The sequence below is a fragment of the Oryzias latipes genome, chromosome 5 (assembly GCF_002234675.1).
Source record: "Oryzias latipes chromosome 5, ASM223467v1".
Classification (NCBI taxonomy): Eukaryota; Metazoa; Chordata; class Actinopteri; order Beloniformes; family Adrianichthyidae; genus Oryzias; species Oryzias latipes.
The window spans coordinates 17244855-17264730 of record NC_019863.2 but is presented as its reverse complement, the minus strand read 5'-3'; the positions used below and the strand labels follow the sequence as shown (position 1 = coordinate 17264730).

Sequence of the window (19876 nt, the reverse complement as noted above, 5' to 3'; positions counted from 1 at the left end):
TGATTTTGATTATTTAATTTTCAACAAATTTTTAATTTGTTACTTTTAAACGTTTCAAGTCATTTCAGTGAGCCTTGTGGACTTTCTTTAACGAGGGGTACCAACAATTTTGTCCACCACTCTATATACACACACACTTCGAAGCATGGGTCTGGAAAGCCTGAATCAAACCTGCAATCTTCTGATGAAAGGTCTTGCAGGATTATAATTGTTGCAAACAGGTGGCACTATTTTTACTTTTATTGATTTAAAAAAAAACTTTTAATAAGAATCACTGGATGTTTTCAGTTTCCACCTACAAAAGATCTAAAGTCATTTGAATTGTTTAGTTGCTGTTGTGCAATGTAACCATAGATTTGAAGATAAACTTAAAAAATTGCACTTTTACAAAAACTAATAAGATACTGAAAGAATACTAAGCTTGTTCACTGTTACAATACAGTATAAACATTTTATTAGATTATGTGGTGACTTATAAATAAATCTAATAAATACAACTCAAAAATCAGAGCAGAAACAAGAATTAGCACAGAAAAAAGTAAAAAAATCAATAATTGTTAGTGGCCCAATTGTTGTCAAAGCATAAGACAACCTAATGTATTTTATTATCAAGCACCTAAATCAGAGACAATAAAACCACTTGAGTGTTATTGGGTAAAAGTTTATGTTTCTTCTTTTATACATGAAACAAAACACAAGGCAATGAAGAAAAAAAACTTAACTTGTCTGTCCCACTTTAAATATAATTTAACATTTGAAGTGAAAATGGTGTTTTGATTATGAAATGTTGATTCACCTGCCCCAAATGTTGCACCCTTGCTCACTTTCTAATTGCATCATGTTTGGTCAATTAAACACAACACGTTTTACATTTTGGTTTTTAGAAAAAGCTTAAATTGAATTTTAAAAGGGATCAGTAATTAGCCCTGTCCCATTACTGTCGGATTCACACTGAATTTAATTCAAGCCATTAAACTGTTTACTTTGCCTTCCATAATCCCCCCCAAAGAGGATCAGGACCACCCTTGCCACAAATGTAATGACTTCTATACAGAATGAACCCAGGAGGTCCATTCTCACATACTAGAAAAAACTAAAGGATGGTGCCCTGCTTTTAGCAAAGTGCAATCCCAATTTAGGAAAAATTAGAAATCGTTTTTTCTAATTCAGCATTAAGACACGTTAATCTTGGTGAAATCAAGACGAAAAAAGGACGATCAACTATTCCAAGTCAGATGTGTTTAAACCTTCTGCTTTGAAACACTATGAACAGAAAACAAACTACAAAAATCAGTGAAAGCAAACTTTTTTTTTACTCCTCACAACCAAAGGCTCAATACCAATTCTTTTTTTTCACTCCAGTTAAGTGAGACTCAAAGAGCTGGTAAACTGTCACACAACATGAAATGACTATTGCACTGTGAGGAGGCTGCAAAGGCAACCTCCACGCTTTTCCTGTCTGCAAATAAAAGAACACAACAGTTTGTAGCATCACATTTTAAAGTTAACATTTGTTAAGTTTTCATATTCAACTTTTTATTCTTAAATCAAAGTGTCAGTGTGGTATTTTAAATAAAATGTGGATTTTCCGAGCATGTGTGCGTTAACAGAATACGACATATTCGTGACAATGGATCTGGGGATTTTTTCCAACGTTCCCACACTGGAACTCATCGCCCCCCCCACACACACCTCCAAAAAGGGAAGGCTACCCCAGAGCTAGCTGAGCAACACTTTGGGACAGCAGAACTCTTGAATTATAATGACAAATGCTTTATAATGCAATTCCTAAAACAGAAAGCAAATACACAATCTTTAAACTGACATAACAAAGTGCCCAAAACTGAACAGCAAAAAAAAGACATGAATGAATGTGTAAAGTATAACAGAAATAGGTGCAGGGCACAACCTATCAGAGGGCACTTTTTGAGAGACAAATCTGTCTGGTGGCCATGTCTTTTATTTCTCTTTGAAAATACAGTCTGTTCTGCTTCAGAAAGCCTCCTCTAGACCCCCCCCCCCCCCCCCCCCCCCCTACACCCACCAGCCTTTGGCTGGGTCTGCAGTGAGCAGTGGAAGATGGCAGCTTAGATCTTAAGGAATTTCCCAAGTTCAAACGTGTCTTTTGTTGATTCACAGTTCGGTACCTGGCTTCTTCCCATATTCAGTTTCACTTCAAAGTGGAAGCGGATCAGAATGTCAATACAACAATTCAGCCCAAATCTCCAGCTCCGCTTGCCAGCTCACGATACATTTTAGCACAGAGAGAAGCAGTCTCCCAGCTGTTCCTTCAACAGCCAAGGGGCAGGGCGCGGCGAAAGAAAGTTAGGCTGGAGGGAAAGGGGCTGTTGGGCGGCAGAAAGAGAAATGCCCCGGATACAGCTTTCCTAGATCGCACGCTTAATTCAGCTAGCTGTAGCACGAGCCATCAGATCCTCCAAAGCCTTTTCCTGATCGTTATTGTGGACTAGCAGCACCTCTTTGATGGCATCTCTTTCAAACCCCATTTCACCGAATCTTGACATGAGCTCAAGAAACTGCAAGGCCTGGAAGGGTTGGGGGGAAAAAAAGCCAAAGTTAGATCCTCTGTTGTTTGAAGCTATGAACATGTGTTCTACAAACATTTAGCCAATAAAAAATTCACCAACCTTTTCTTCTGAGCACTGATACATCTCTAGACATTCTTCCACCGCGCTCACATCAAAGCCCCGCTCGCACAGACGACCATGAACAAACAGATAATCCAATACCTTGGAGAGAGAATGAAACGCTTACCCATTTGACAATAATACCTCGAAAATAATGAAAAATTTGTCTGACTATTTGTTTATATGTATATTTTCAGTTTCCTCATGTCAAATGAGCTATAATATTCCTTTGTCCCCATTTTGGCTTAGTCGCAGTTAAAAAGTGAGCACCAATTTCACCCTTATTTATTTATTCAGTTTAGAAACTGAGATTTATTAATTTTAACATGACAGACAACATGAAACAACTGTTGTATTGGAATTGAGAGCTGTAAATCCACATAATGCAATTGGTTAAATGAACATGTTAGGAATTGAAGACGTCTAAGTGCTTGTGTGAGTGAGAGTTGAACCTGCTCCACATTCTGTCCTTGTCTTTGCATGGCCCGTAGGATTTCCTCATAAGAGTAGCCCATGCCTGCAAGAGTTTCCACACACTGACGTTCACTGGGTGTCATGCTGAGAAGGGCTCCACCACAGGGCAGACCAGAAGATACCGATCCAGCGTTTGTCTAGTACAAATTAATGAAAGCATTGAAAACAATATGAAGAAATGGTCAAGACTGAAGTGTTTCATTTAGCATCAGTTCCTGATCTTCAGTCCAAACTTTGCACACAACAAAAATAGTTGTTGGACCTACCAGCTTTGGAGTATCACTCTTGTTGTGGCCTGGTGAGTCTGTCCCAACAATAACTTGTGATTTTGGTAGTGTCGGAGAGCTACCATTCCAACTTTGTTGGAATGCAGGAACGGGTGCAGAGAGGGGGCTGAATTTCCCCGGGTCAGGGTCACCAGAATCAGACAGCTTGGGGAAAGTGAGGGAGCGGATGTTACAAGGCCTGTCATCTGTGTCAAACGCTACTCTTCCAGGCTGCCCCACTCTGTCCATATCCATCAAGGCGACCAATCCATTAGGTTTGTGGACAAAACCCGGTTTGGCTAGCAGGCCTACGTTTGTGCTGGGTCGTGATGGGCTGCTTCCACGAGATGCTGAGCCTTGTTGAGAGGCCTCTGGAGGAGATACAAAAGGGAGCGGTTGAGGCTGGGGTTGGCTCTGTAGAATGTTCCTTAGTTCCTCCTTATCGTCCAAAGTTTTGAGTTCTAACTTGTCAAAAGGGTCTTCTTCTCGCTCAAAGTCAGCTAAATTGAGGCTATTTGGCTGAGGAGTGCTGGGTAGAATTTTTCTGGGGCCGAGACTGGGGGCGGGAAGCGGCATGAGGATGGCGTTATGGCTCAGTCCTGCTAGAACAGGGTTCAGCGCTGGTGGTGGAAGGTCATGATCCTCTGTAACAGACTGGGGCTTCTTGCCCCCACCATCATCAATGCCTTGAGACTGGGCCACAGACTCCTTGCTGTCTGCTATGTGCTGGGCTGCTTCTTCTTTTGCTCTGACCTCAGCTGCTCTGGCCTCAGCGAGGCCTTTTTCCCAGCTTAAAATGCGCTTCTCCAATGAAAACTCATGCTAGTGGAATAAAGAAGAGAAAGCACGAAGGTAATCAGTCATGACTGCTTTACCTGAAGCAATTTCATTCATTTAAAATGTTAAGTAAATCAGTAAAATTACTTTGAGAATATTAAGTTTCAAGTTTCAGTTTGGCAATTTTAAAAACTATGTGTAGAAGCGGAAACAAAGTACAAAGATCATACAGTTGCCCTAGAGCAAAATGGAAAAAAAAATGTCAGACCCAGTATGAGATTAGTACAAAATCCAGATTTGACTAACCTTTGTGTCTGCAAGTAAAGAGCCACAGTCTGGTACACAAAAACCAACAGGCAAGCCCACTTTGGCCGGACAGCGAAATTTCTCATTTATCTTGAAGGGAACACTGTCGAGGTAGCTGATGGGTCCTGTGTGCAACAAAAAGAAGCAAATGACAAATCATTCTGGATCTCTAATATACAGGTTTATCAGAATGTTAACATGTTTGATTATATAATTATATTAATGAAATCAAACAAATACTTGCCATTGTTGTATGCATCAGACTTCCTTGCAGCCATTTAAGATCTAGAAAAAAACATGGAGACATCAATTAAAAAAAAAAAAACTTTCAAAGACAACATATATGCATCTTAAAGTACACACCACAAAGACATGAAAAAGAAAACAAAACTAAATCCAAAGTCTGGAAAAAATTTATTTTAACACAACACAAGGGAACACATTCAAAAATAAAGGTGAATCAGCCAGAGAGCAGGATAGGCCGAATGTCAAATTTACTCCCTCCTAATGAACCAACATTATACATGACATACTGGCCAATCTGCTTATTATCTATTCTAACAGGCAAATATGTTTTTGTACACATTTGCATGTAACAACTAAGCTATCAGATCATACTATAACTGACGTTATAAAATGAAAAACAACTATTTTTAGATATCGGCCACTTACAACAAGGTGATTATCGTGCTTTACATGAAGAATACCATCTTATTCTAAACATGCAGTTTTTGCAACAACACTCAAAACTGGGAGAAAATACTGTTGTGCGCCTAACTCAAAGGTTAAATGTTAGTCTCGGGAATCTGCCCCGGACCACACATGATCAACAGAGCATCTTGTGATCAGGGGGATTCTGTCTGCGATGACAATTTTAGAGCGTTAACTTTTTAAAGGTCATAGATTCGTAACTAGGACAACAGTTAAGATCGCATTTATATACCATATGTAGACAACAACTTCTTACTTTACGCATCTCTGTTAGATTAAGACAGAATTGCGGTTAAACTGGATAAGGAAGTGTTGAAATGATACTTTTAGGAGTATTTTACTTTCATTGTGAAGTTACATAACAAGTCAAACGCGGGTTTAGCAGATTTTCGCAGGTTATTTTTTTTCCCGCATCATGTTTATGTCATGTGCGTATTATATCATGAAGATTGTTTACGAAATGTCAGTCACTGTCGACCAAACGTTCACGTCGGATTCTAAGCAGGGATCATATTTTTACAAACCCCCAGGCTGTAACGCCTGCCTGCCAATGTGACTTTTCACTTAGAAAAAGCATAAAGTTCTTTTTTATTATTATTTTTGTTGTTTATTTACTGTGATGATTTGGCAAAGCTTTACTTTAGCTAGTGGCTAAGCTACAACCTCGATCTTGACAGCTGGAACTTTTTATGTGTATAGCAATATTGTGAACATGGTATTATTTTAGTTAGAATAAAAGAAAGAACTATTAAATTCCAATACTGACATTAGCCCTGGTTATGTCATGGTACAGAATGCCATAGTCCATGCTATGTGCTTAGCTTCGTCTGTGGCCTGCCTAACGAGACCTGTCTATACCGCCACCGCCCCTCACGTCAAACTAAACTCACTCAAACACAAAAAAACATTATTACCCGTTTTGTTCCGCCCGTTCTCTCAGAATCCAAACGAACCCGATGTATGCTCGAACTAGGGATAAAACTGGTCCTCGAATCAGTTTTATTTAAACTGAATTCTCTTTCCTGCTTCGTCGTAGGTCGCCATCTTGATTTACAGAGCACCCTCCGCTGGTTCCTGTGTGGCGTCACAAAACGTCAGACAAAGATGGGAATCAATGTTTTCCATAATTTCAAAAACATAAAGATTTTAAATAATCTCTCTCTCTCTCTCTCTCTCTCTCTATATATATATATATATATATATATGTATATATATATATATATATTATTTATTTATAACATGGCGAGACTTAAACAATCATGTTTAATTAAAATAAAATTCTCCAAATGTTTATGTTGAAGATTAAATACTCGATTAGCATAATAATGAGACATACACACTTTTTTTGTTACTTTTACACCGAAAGAATAACTTATATTACTTTCAATAAAGTGAAAGATAAAAGACATTATCTTGAACATGTGTTATAATTATTATTTTTAGAAAGTAATTCGTGTTGGTCTGTTTTTGACAAAGTAAGTCAAAGCACGCGCTGTTACCCCTCTGCTCTGTCGAGTGCGCGCACGTCACGTTCGGGTTGTTACGCTCGTTACGTTCTACAGACACGCGCAATGATAGCCGGAAGCATCGATAGGCTAAAAAATAAAATATCGATTAAATCCACTGTCATACTTGAATGTAAACGTCTCTCTTTGGGTCTTTCCTGCGACCGCGGGCTCGAACGTCCCCGGGATTCACGCCGCTGCTGTGCTGGAGGGGACGGCAGGGAGCGGAACAGCTCCTCTTTTTTGACCCAAGTTGTTCGGTAGGGGTTTAGCTGACGTTGGAGAAGTTGAGACTGCTGGAGAACAGATAAACAAACATAAACACGCAGCGATCAGCTGGGCGCCAGTCTGAATCGAACCGAGTGCTTGGAGAGATGGCACGGAGAGGAAAATGACAAGTGTGAGCCCGAGAACAAGCTAAAGGAGACCGTGTCAGACTGATATTTATTTGTTCCCTGGCAACTGTCAACACTGCTGGCACATAAAAGAATTTCGAACAAAAATACAACACGAGGACCAGCCTTAGGCTCTTGTTGAAATCAGCTGTTCCTGTTATTGTTTTTGTCGAGACAGGATGGTTAGTATGGACAAATGAGATTATCTACGTGGTTTGAGCCGTAAAGACCTGAACACAAAGCAGTGCAAGGAGAGAGGTAACCACTTTTCATTAACTTCTTCCCCCTTAAAGGGCCTCCGAACTGAACCTAGCTTGGCAGGCCACACAGCATGTTTGGGCTTGTTTTTTTGTTTTGTTTTGTTTTTTTAATTCGTTCCACTTACTGATTTTTTTTCTCCTGTTTGCGGTTTTCAGAGAGTGTTGCTCCAAGTGCATCTAAAAATGATCCTTAAATTTTTCCTGTAGTCGTCCTGACAACATCTTGAATGTGACCACATGTATTGGTTCCCCCCTCTTTTTCCTGCCCCGCTGCAAATGGGATCAGCATGGCCCACCAGACAACCCCCAGTTCACAGAAGGCCTTGATGATGGAGCTGAAGTCCCTGCAGGAGCAGCCGGTGGAAGGCTTCCGCATCACCCTGGTGGAGGAGGCTGACCTTTACAACTGGGAGGTGGCGATTTTCGGACCCCCAAATACCCTCTATGAGGGAGGCTACTTCAAGGTGGGACAAACCCTCCAATCGGGTGTACTCAAGGAAATCCAGCTTCTGGATGTTTAAGGAGATAGATTTATGAAAGTGCGTTCTGTTGTGGAGGCACCCTACGGCTGTAACGATTCATTTTAACAACAATTTGATTCATATCATAATTTTTGGTTGACGATAAGATTCATTGTCGATATTGGTTCATTTTGAACAATCCGATTTGATCCAATTTACTGACCTAAAATAAATACAGGACATCTTTAGTCAAAATTCCACCAGTGTGACTCAGAGATAAATACTTAGAACTGAACAGTGAAGGTAAAGTCTTCCAGATCCCAGGAGTTTCTTGCACGATAATCAAGTGTAAATTAAATATGTGTACAAACATACAAGTACACAAGAGTTAATGTCAAATCCATTCACATTTTAGTTTTATAAAGTTCAGCCTACTGTTATTTCCCACATCAAAATAATCCAAAGGGAGCATTATTAGAACATTCTAGCTCACTGCATGGTCACATGTCTTTGCAAAATTCAAAGTATTTCCACACATTGGACTGGAATGATAGACTGATCAGCTTTTCCTGCACATTAGTGTTGATCTCTACTACTAATGCACACCTGAGTGTGAGAGGGTCAGGGGGAGCGGAGAAAGTAGTTTATGGCTCGCCCAGCGTATTTTCTGCATCACAAATAAACTCCCTTTCCAACAACATTTTTTGGTCTGCTCCTGGTTCACAACAATTTGAGTAAAGGAATACTCGGAAATGCAATTTTAAGCTTAATTGTCTTTATAAATGTCCTCCATTGTGAGAAAAAAGAACCTGTTAAAAGCAACAAAAACACGATTTGCAGTGGAGTGGGTCTTTAATGCTCATTGGAAAACTGCTTATTTATTGGGGCCTTTATTGAGTAGTTAGATTGTAAGTGCAAATTCAGAGGACTTGTGAGTTTTTTGGTAAGTCTTACGCTTTTGCACATTCAAGCATGAACGGTGGAGCTTCCTTTGCAAAGTCTTGCATTTAAGAAAGATACAAAATTTGTACAGATACAGACCACTTACCACAAATGGGTTCCTTATTCCTTATCGTGCTAAACTGGAAATGTACTTGGTAGCCTATGTTTGTTAATTTGTACAAACATTTTGCCACCTTACAGATTTTAGTTCTTTTTTTTTTTTTTTAAACACAATTTCATAACCAAGGTTTCCTCAGGGTGCTATACAAAGACTACATACAAATCCCTGACAAAAACAAGGTAAAAACTTTTTTAAATCCTATAATTTTTATTATCAAAATTTAAATAGGACAAAATAACCCCAACAAAGTCAGATTGAAATAAATGTCTTTTAATAGTGGTTTGTGGCCAAAGAGTGAGGCTGAAGAACTATCTTGTATTTTTGCTGTACTGAGTATACATGTACAGAAATGACTGAAATGACTGTGGACAGGAAAACTGCCTTTAAACAGAAGAAATCTCCAGGAGAAGCGGGCTACAGGAAGAAGCCAGTGGTGGAAAACAAACACAGAAATGTGTGTTGAGAGACCAAAAAAAAAAAAAAAGAGAAAAATCAGCAAAAGCAATACTGGCTTAAGATGAGCGATAAAAGCAGATTCAGGAAACATTCACAATTAGGGAAGATTCCTGCTGCATCCTAGAATTTTATTACAAAGTCAGGTGTTACGTCTATATCCAAGTAAAAAAAGTCGTTTGTATTTAAAACTTGTAGAGAAGTTTGATCTCTTTTCTCAATTGTTAGCAAAACTTTACAGATTTTGAATCATTTAGATTTTCAATCATTTTGCTGCCCAACCTTCAGGATCTACCACGCAGCCTGACTTCCAGCTCTCCCTGCTCTTCTTGCTACTGTTTTGCTGGATCAGGTGTGTTCAGTAAATCACCCGAGTCTGCAAATCAGCAGCAAGGAGGGAAAGAAAAGCTGGAAAACAGGCAGGGTGGGAGATCTCCAGGATCTGATAGAGGTTTTTCCGACCTAGTAGTAAGACGTCACAGACACACAGACTAGTCTCTCTTTGATTCTGAGAGAATGTGCCTGATTTTTAGCAAATTATGCAAGCACAGAGACTTAATCTATGTCATAATACATAAATCATGCTCATAAAGTTTTCATTGGTACTACTGGAACTTAAAATATTGCCATTCAGTGTATTTTTGTTGTTCTAAGCTGCTGAGGCCTTAAAAAATAACATGTCATGTTTCACCATAGAAGACAGGAAATCAAAAGTCATCCAAGCCTGAATTTCACATTGATATTTTTTTAACTTCAAAAAATCATCTGTCTCAGAAATTGTTTCCATCTTTTAATTAAAAAATACATTTGCTTGGTGCACTTCTGCTAGTTGAAACCTCTTTCTCCATGTCCCTTTATGGAGCAGCACAGGAGATGTCAAGATAAGCAGCAGAAGGAGATCACTTGTAGATAGTCTTTAAAGACCCACTTTCAGTAAGAATTGTGTTTTTAGCATGTTTTTCTGGCCTTTCTCTCATGATGTGTATAAAATAATAAGATGAAAATTGTGTTTAAGCATTTCTTTATTCAAATAGCAGACGAAAAAATTGGTGTTTGAAAAAGCCTTTAGCAGTGACATGGCGGCCTGTCCAGGATGGCCCCTGCCTTCGCCCACGAGTGGCTGGGATAGGTTCCAGCTGCCCCGTGACCCCGAAAGGGACAAAACGGGTTTAGAAGATGAATGAATGGATGATTGGATGGATGGATGGATGGATGGATGGATGGAAGGTACAATTGGTGAGCTCCATTCTGACACCTGTAGACAAATGGATCCATGTACATCTTCATTTCCCTCGTCCATAACAAACAAGCAATAAACAAATAAGCAGCTTCCCTACTAAGTCTGTTCTTTATTTTATATCACTTTTCCTTCCAGGGAAATTTAAAGCTGATGTTTGAAGTAAACCATCTTCTGTGTCAGTGTGATGTTCACTGTCGTCTTTCTTCCTTCAGGCTCACATCAAGTTCCCAGTTGACTACCCTTACTCCCCGCCTACCTTCCGCTTCCTCACAAAGATGTGGCATCCAAACATTTATGAGGTAATCTGTGTTGTGCACAGCTCTTTAGCCTAGTTTGAATTGTGTTCATTTGGAATATCATTCCCAGCAATGCTTCAGCGGCTGCACTACAAACGAAACCTTAACAAGCTTATAGACTTTATATTTTGTGTCTCTGTTTTGTAGATGTTTTCTTTTTTGAACCACAGAGCTGTAAATACCTCCAGACCTTTGCTTTTAAAACTATTTCACATCCAAATTGGATCTTTTCTCAGTTTAAGGAAGTTCAATTTTGACAGTTCAGCAGTTTCTTATGTTGGGTATTGTAGAAGTAAGATGCAGCCATTTTTTTTTCTCAGAAACATCTACAGTGGTGGACAAAATTGTTGATACCCCTCAGTTAAACAAAGAAAGTCCACAATGCTCACTGAAATGACTTGAGACGTTCAAAAGTAACAATAAATTAAAATGTATTAAAAATTAAATAATCAAATTCAGCCATTACTTTGGAGTTGTTGATTAACAGAATTATTTAAAAAATCAAAATACCGAAATAGGGCTGGACAAAAATGATGTTACCTCCATAAAAGACTGAGAACTAATTGCCTAGGGGGTCATGATGAACTCAGGGATGTCCTTTAATTGACATCACAGCTGTTTTCAAACCCATAATCAGTCAGTCTGCCTATTTAAAGGGAGACAAATAGTCACGTTACTGTTGGTGTGTAGCACACTGAACATGGACAACAGAAAGCGAAGGAGAGAACTGTCCCAGGACATTAGAAACAAAATTATAGACAAACATCATAAAGGTAAAGGCTATAAAACCATCTCTAAGCAGCTTGACGTTCCTGTGACGACAGTGGCACATATTATTCAGAAGTTTAAGACCCACGGGACAGTAGCCAACCTCCCTGGACGTGGCCGAAAGAGGAAAATTGATGACAAATTGAGGAGACGGATAGTTGGAACTGTATCCAAAGAACCCAGAACAGCCTCCAAAGACATTGAAGGTGAACTCCTAGATCAAGGTACATCAGTGTCAGATCGCACCATTCGTTGTTGTTTGAGCCAGAGTGGACTTCATGGGAGACGACCAAGGAGGACACCGCTGTTGAAAGAAAATCACAAAAAAGCCAGACTGGAATTTGCAAAAATGCGTGTTGACAAGCCACAAAGTTTCTGGGAAAATGTCCTTTGGACAGATGAGACAAAACTGGAGCTTTTTGGTAAGGCACATCACTCTATGTTCGTAGACTCAAAAATTGAAGCATACGATGAAAAGAACCAGTCCCCACTGTGAAACATGGAGGAGGCTCAGTTCTGTTTTGAGGCTGCTTTGCTGCATCGGGCACAGGGTGTCTTGAAGTTGTGCAAGGTCAAATGAAATCTCTATTATCAAGGCATTCTGGATAGAAATGTGCTGCCTAGTGTCAGAAAGCTTGGTCTCGGTCGCAGGTCATGGGTCTTCCAACAGGACAACGATCCAAAACACACAGCCAAAAAACCCCAAGAATGGCTCAGAGAAAAGCGTTGGACTATTCTGAAGTGGCCTTCTATGAGCCCAGATCTGAATCCCATTGAACATCAGTGGAAGGAGCTGAAACATGCCATTTGGTGAAGACACCCATCAAACCTGAGACAACTGGAGCAGTTTGCTCATGAGGAGTGGGCCAAAATACCTGTGGACAGGTGCAGAAGGCTCATTGACAAATACAGAAACCATTTAACTGCAATGATTGCCTCAAACGGTTGTGCAACAAAATATTAAGTTATGGGTACCATCATTTTTGTCCAGCCCTATTTCCTTATTTTTTTTAATAAGTCTGTTAATCAACAACTCAAAAGTAAGCTGATTTAGATTATTTAATTTTCAATAAATTTTTAATTTATTGTTACTTTTGAACGTTTCAAGTCATTTCAGTGAGCATTGTGGACTTTCTTTCTTTAACTGAGGGGTACCAACAATTTTGTCCACCACTGTAAAGATTAGTAAAAGATAACCCAAGCAAATGTAAAAGGCATTTTATGAAATTAAGTTAGTTATTATTACTATTAAATAAAACAAATATGCTTCAGTCGCTGAAGTTTTTCAAATTTTTTTTTATGCTGATGCATCTGGTTTACTTGATTTTTATTTTGTTTTTTCTTTAATTTCTTTAAGTCTCAGCATGATTTTAGCTTTTGAACATTTGTTTTCAGGTTTTAATAAGTAATCAGACCTGGATGTGGATACAGCAATTAAACTTTACTTTCCAAAAATCTCATAAACCAATGTATTCATCAGGGAGGTATTTTCTTGTCCACAGAGGCTCTTGTAGGTTTGGATTTTTTCCTCTGATATTGAAATCCTTTAATTAAAAACTAGTTTTCCCTTAACTTGTTTTTTCCTTTTTTTTAAATAAACATATTTTTCTTAAGAGCAGAAACATTTTGGTGTAACACATGCAAACAGATAAGAATTAAGGACAGGCAAACTCTTTTTCACTCCACCGTGTGTTTTTATAATACAGAAAAACACATTTGTTGAAATTAGAGAAGGATTATTACTGTTATATTAAAATGTTTTTTTGATTATTGATTTATTAAAATGACTTTGCCTCATAGATATTTACCGTATTTAAAATAAATGCTGAACGCATGGCTGCCCGCTGCTTGACTATTCCAACTTCTCCAAAGCTCAGCCAGTTTATTCTAGTGTTGAATGGCTCACACATTATTCGTTTTTTGTTTTTTTTGGAAAACCTTTAATAACAACTTGGATTTTAACTACATCTGAGGCTGTGTCTACCACATATGTAATGGCATTCGGTCTGTTTCCAGAACGGGGATGTGTGCATCTCCATCTTGCACCCCCCTGTTGATGATCCACAGAGTGGAGAGCTACCTTCTGAGAGGTGGAACCCCACCCAGAATGTGAGGTAATTTCCCAGTTCAGCCTCCCTTTATGTTTCTCTCCCCCATAGAGAGAAACATAAAGGGAGACATAAAAGAGAGGTTTGGTTTTCATTTCTTTTATTTTAAAATTGTCATATTTGGTCTGTAAACCTCCTTAATTACTTAGACCAGGAAGTATCAGAACCTCAATGGAAATATACTCATTTTCTGCATCGACTTCACATGGTTTAGCTCGTGCTGGTTTGCGGCACCTTCCATCCTTGAAACCAGGGTTCGAATCTGGGCTGCTCCTTGTTCCCCTTCTCTGCTTCTGTGCCGGTCCCAAGCCTGATTAGATTGAGAGGGTTGCGTCAGGAAGGGCATCTGGCGTAAAACATTGCCAAGTTTACCATGCGACTCATCCTCATAAGAGAGGTTGTTTCACTGTGGCGACCCCTGATGGGAAAAGCCGAAAGTGACAGAACTTCAAATGTTTTGCCAGCTCAAAAAAAAAAAAAAAAAAACAGCCGCCACTTCTCATTATCAGTAATAGTTTAAATGCATTTGGAATCGTTTTTGCTTGGGTGGATTTCACTTAACATAGTTTTAGTGCCACGTAGTCAATAAAAGTTAAAAGAATCATCCCTTTTACCCACTTAATTTAATATTGTACCTTGTTAATGACATCACAGGCATCTGCAAGAAACAAAAAAAAATTTATTGTCACAAATAGAATGTGCATCTTAAATAATTGGCATACCTGCCAGATTCATTGCCACTGTTGACCAGTGATGGATAATTTCTATTCGATGAAGTAAGTAACTAAGTTTTTGTTGTAAACCCCACAAAATGTTAAAAAAAATATGGGCTTGCAAAAGTGAAATGTTGTTATTTCTCACAGAACTTTTCTGCAGTAAAAACTAGTTTACCAAAACTCCATATCAGTCATATGCATCATGGGAAATGAAGTTCTTTTCCCAAGACAATACTCAAATATGATTTAACTTCTCATGTTCAGCATTCTTCATGTCATTGCTTGAAATACACCAATCAATCAATAAATACTAATCTATCAAAACACATGTATTCATTGAAAGCATTTCCAGCAGTAAACAAAGCACAGAAGGTCATTTACAGAAGATTTTGAGGTGCAAATCAACATTGGCCCTGTGTGAGCTTCTATGTGGCGTGCCTTCGTTTTGTGTGGAGCTAAAGGGGAGATGCCGCAGCAGGGATGGTTTGTGCATCTCCTCTAAAATTTAGCATGTCAGCAGGTTGAAGAGAGTTGAAGTAAAATGCTGAGTCTGTCTTTTGAAGCCAGAGCGGACTGAATGCAGCGTGTAATTGAGCCACATGGGGGGGGGGGGGGGGGGGGGGGGGGGGGGGGGGGGGGGTCTGAATGTGCCAGAGCGAAGCCTTTGAAGCTTTAAAAAGGCACCTTTCTTTCACATGACGTCCAAATGAATGTTCTCATTTTCTTACCTGTTTGTTTGTCTTTCATTGTTTGTGAGCAGGACCATTCTGCTGAGTGTCATCTCTCTGCTCAATGAGCCCAACACCTTTTCCCCCGCCAACGTGGACGCGTCGGTTATGTTTCGCAAATGGAGGGACAGCAAAGGCAAAGACAAAGAGTACGCAGAGATTATTAGGTACTGCTCTGTCTGTGACGAAGCGTAACCTGCAGTTGATGCTGCTTGATGATAATCCATTCATTATGAAAAGAAACGCACACAAAAACTTCAGATTCATTTATGCTTTCTTCTTTAACAGGAAGCAGGTGATCTCGACGGCAGCGGAGGCGGAGCGGGATGGAGTCAAGGTGCCGACCACATTGGCAGAGTACTGCGTCCAGACCCGGGTTCCCTCTCAGGACAGCAGTTCCGACCTCCTCTACGACGACCTGTACGACGATGACATGGAGGAGGAGGACGAAGACGAAGATGAGAGCGACATGGAGTCTGTAGGTGAGGCGGGGGGCCTTGGCACCTCGGAGGACGGGGATACCTCCACCAGACGCTATGACAACCAGGACGACTCTGGCAACGAAGACTCGTGATGATCAGAGCGGTCCATCTTTTCTCCCCCATCACCCCTTTTCTTTTGTCAGCGTGTGTGTGCGTCTGCAAATGTTTGCACACACAGTGGGTTCAAAAGTCTACTGCCAAAATTTTCTTTCATCATTTATAAAACAGCTGTTAGTAAATGCTTGTGAGCAGCAGTCCTCATAAGTCAAAATTCGGTGTTTCCACCGTTTGCCTTAAATACAGCTTGCACTCAAGATATTTGCAGAATTCATGATTAAATTAGTTCACAGTTTTTACAGTTAGTCCTTACAATTTAGAGTGTTCAATCATCAGTTGACATCATTTTATCTTCTAAAATCTTGTTCTGGGACAGAAAAGTTACTGAATCCACATCAAACATTATCCCCCAAACCGTAAGGGTTACAATTAATGAGCAAATTAAATGAAACAAACAATTGTGAAACCAGCTTAGTGAAAAATCTACTAAACAAATCTTTGCTAAAACAAACCACATCATTCAGTTCAGTCAGTTTGTTGTTTTATTGATTGATTTATTATAATAGATGTGTTGCTATTTTTCCCCATCTGTAAAGCTGTTCAGACTGCACCATACAGTCCTTCAGAGAACAGATTGACCAGTGCTTCAAAATAAAGGTCTACCATCATGCAAAAATGAATTACATTTTTCAATATACAAAAAAATTGGTCAAATTTAAGGATTTCCTCCATTTGTGTAAAATAGTTATCCATATTAAGAATTATTATTCCATAAATCAGCCTGCCAAAATTACCTTACTGTCTAATTTCACACTTTATGTTGAAGCTCAGGCCTAAACTTATTATTTACAGCAAAAGTTGTAAAGAGAATTCAACACATTTTTCTATTCTGTCTTATTTGATTGGATTTTCTACATTCTTGAATTAAAAAGCATCTTCTGAGTTCAAAACAAACATGAACTGGTAAATGATGAAAACATGCTGTACTTGTGGTGGTCGGTTGAACTCCACTGTTGTTTGCGTTCTCTTTGTCTGACAGTCCAGGTGCGATTGCGTTCATATTGAAAGATTGGTTGTGTTTCTGGTTGACTTTCTGTCCTCTGTGACTCGTCTTTTGTATTTTTTGGGATGGCTCAGTCACAAAGGCTCACTGAATCGGCGCTGTGGCTCATTACCCGGTTGATGAGCTGAGCCGCTTGTCCTCTCACCGTCATTCAGTGTTTCTTATCGCCGCACACCTCTGTTCCTCGCTGCTGCGATGGAATCCCCTTCATCCCGAAAAGTCCCGGCCTCGTTTTCGTTCGGCGTGAACAGCAGAGCTTTTGAATCCTTTCTAAGTTTGCGTCTTGTAACTATCTCTGCCTCTTCAACCTCAGGGCCTCAGTGTACTTTAACTGACAGACAGTTAAAGAGGATCCTCAAACACAAACTGATCTCCGCCTCTCCCCCCCTTTTTCTTACTTTCTGAGTGTCATTATACAGCCAGGAAGGCTCCTTTCAGTCTCCAATCCCCTAAACATGAATGAGTTGGTTACCTGCTGATGAGAAGGAGCCAATCAATGAGGCATCTGTTGGGACTGTCCACAGTTAGATTTAAGAGCTGTAAAAATAGTTTAGCCTCCAGTGTTTCAGAACTGAGCATCATACGTTTCAGAATCTTGATCAAATCAAAATCTGGCCTAGATTCTCACTTTTAGGTGATAGGGACGACGCTGATTGCCTGTTACCTGTTTGTGTGTGCGTGTCTATATTGACATTTAGGTTGTATGTCAGTTTTGATGTCAGGGGTTTTCCTTGTTTTTGTGGAATCACCCATAAATTTGTCCAGAAGACATCTTTTTGGACTAGTGGGGGGGAAGAGAACCCCACCCCACCCCACCTCCTACTCCTCCTGCTTAGCACCGTTTCAGGAGCCGGAATCAGTCAAGTGCTCGTTTCACAAAAACAGCAACAGAAAAAGAATATTGTGTACTAGGTTTCTGAAAATGTGTGATGGCGCACAAAGTGACAGATATTTCTTGAAATACAATGCAAAAAAAAAAAAAAATACATCGCCCGTTCTGTGCAGTGGAGCGACACATGGTTTTTACATGGATGGATTTTGATGCCACGGAAACCAAGTCTCACCCCACAGTCAGCAAGTGAAGCCATGAATGCATGCAGTGGATTTAAAAGACTTTTTTATTTTTATTTTAACAACAAGCAAAAAGCTAAAAGGAGGGACAGATTTACTCAAGTTCCTGAACTTTGAAGGAACTGGATTCTGTCTGAAAAGAGGAAATCTACTTCAGAAGATGAACTCTGAAGGATTTCATTTTCACAAAAAACAAAGGAAAGGTGCTGGGAACTAATGGACCTTTCCTCACGCAGACTCCATCCCTGCTCATCTGTCACGATGTGGGAATGAAATGATCTTCTGAAGGAACAGCTGAACATTTTGTGCCGTGTTTCTAAATGCTGAGAAGCTCCAAATGTCTGTAAATCACATTTGATGTCATTTCAATCAGCACTCTCAGTTCATGACATGGATTTTCTCTACACAACTCGCGTGAAAACTTTGGAAGGTGGAAGTTGTAGAAGACACACACAAGCTACACAAAAAAATCTGCCAGCTCACATTCAGCGTGGATGGAAGGAGAAAAAAAAACATCCGACTTTGTCATTTAAGCTTTTCAACACACAACAAAGCAGCAGTTTTCTATGCCTTTAGCTTGTTTTTACACACAGTGTGTTTTTTCTGTTTTAAAAGATGCATCTCTTTACATCTTAAAGACATTTGTTCCTGAGTTAATTCTCTCCAAAGAAGCACTTCATTATTTAATATTCTTTTGAAGCCTGGATCCACTTTAATTACACTTTTTAAACATAAATAGTCCCCCAAATGATTTTATGTTACCATCAAATACTCAAAAGGATAACTGATTTCATGTTAAAATGATAAAGTAGAAATAACTAATAAAAACTGCAAGTTCATGTGATTTTTAAATACTTTTTCAGTTACATTATTTTTAGTTAGCTGAATTTGTTATTTAAAAGAATTTAAATGTAAAAACTCACCCTTTAGCCCCAGCTATAACCTTTCTTAACTATTGAGAATAATCTTTGGGGTGCTGCATAAAAACGCTTTGATATGGCGGTGTTCAACTCTATTCAATTTTATTTATATAGCCCAAACATACAATCAAAAAGGATAATAAATGCTTAGAACTCAATAGGATAATACTAAAACTTTAACTAAACAGACTAAACTAAACTGGGATCCCTGCCCTCAGACTCCCCTTCGCGGTAAGGAAAAACTCCTAAAAAAAAAACGGAATCCGGAAAAAACGAAGAAACCTTAGGGGTGTCCACATGAAGGAGAGATCCTCCCCCAGGACGGACAGGCGAGATACCAGAACTCTTAAAGAGAATTAGCTTATCTTACTCTACAACTACATATTTAAAGTCCAGCACACGACCTTCATCCAGATGAAGATCATTTGTGTGTTGTGTGCAGCATTCTGTTTTAGTGTTCTGACTAAACCATTGACAAAAGAAGGTTTGGGTGTTGCAACCAAAATGCTAAATTAACAGAATTTGATTTAGTTTTATTTTTTCTGTCCAAAACCAGTTTTGTTTGGTTAAAAAAAAATCTATTAACATAACAAGTGGTTTAAACTAGATAAAGTTTTAAACTTTAGATAGTAATATCAGGAGTTGTACAATAAAAGCCAACCATGTATTTTTTTTTTTACCTGAAAAAAATACACACGAGACGACTTTGAATAAAAAGAAACAATTCATGGATTTGATTAACTGATAGTGAATTTTCAAAGTAAAAATGAGTTTGATTCTGCCTAATCAATTTTGAACAGATGTTTCTCTTTCAACACTCTTTTGTTTTTGGTTAAATTTAAGGCCTAAATGATTCTTCAAACTAAAGCAATAGTGCTAATTTAGTTTCACATCCAGTAGCCATGAAATCCATTACTTTTTCAATGAAATTCATGTCTTGATTTTTCTTTTTTCCTCCACCTAATATTCATACAAACAGCTAGATGTGGAAAAGCTTCACCATGACGACCCACAGTCTGAGAAGTTAGAATATCATTACTTACACACTGTTACATGGAAAAGTGAATGAATCAAGTTGAATTATGGAATCATTGTCTGGCAGCATGTG

The 19876-nt window shown here is 39.0% G+C and overlaps 2 protein-coding genes across 5 annotated transcripts; one reads left to right on the top strand and one right to left on the bottom strand.

Moving 5' to 3' along the window:
• Positions 1–645: 645 nt before the first annotated feature.
• Positions 646–6833, bottom strand: ubap1 (ubiquitin associated protein 1). Its single transcript, XM_011475127.3, has 8 exons — positions 6815–6833; positions 6097–6256; positions 4716–4756; positions 4472–4596; positions 3389–4210; positions 3101–3259; positions 2649–2750; positions 646–2546 (listed from the first exon to the last, which is right to left on the bottom strand). The coding sequence occupies exons 3-8, from the start codon at positions 4747–4749 to the stop codon at positions 2406–2408; spliced, it is 1383 nt and encodes a 460-aa protein (XP_011473429.1). The 5' UTR covers positions 4750–4756; positions 6097–6256; positions 6815–6833; the 3' UTR covers positions 646–2405.
• ube2r2 (ubiquitin conjugating enzyme E2 R2) lies at positions 6701–17923 on the top strand. Of its 4 annotated transcripts, none has more exons than XM_020703296.2 (7): positions 6701–6947; positions 7261–7340; positions 7629–7806; positions 10772–10858; positions 13640–13737; positions 15208–15342; positions 15464–17923. In XM_020703296.2, the coding sequence occupies exons 3-7, from the start codon at positions 7630–7632 to the stop codon at positions 15747–15749; spliced, it is 783 nt and encodes a 260-aa protein (XP_020558955.1). In that variant the 5' UTR covers positions 6701–6947; positions 7261–7340; position 7629; the 3' UTR covers positions 15750–17923. The 4 variants fall into 4 exon arrangements, with proteins under 4 accessions (XP_020558955.1, XP_004068918.1, XP_023810772.1 ...); XM_023955004.1 differs by having other exon boundaries at positions 6719–6947; positions 7620–7806; XM_004068870.4 differs by having other exon boundaries at positions 6701–7340.
• Positions 17924–19876: the final 1953 nt, after the last annotated feature.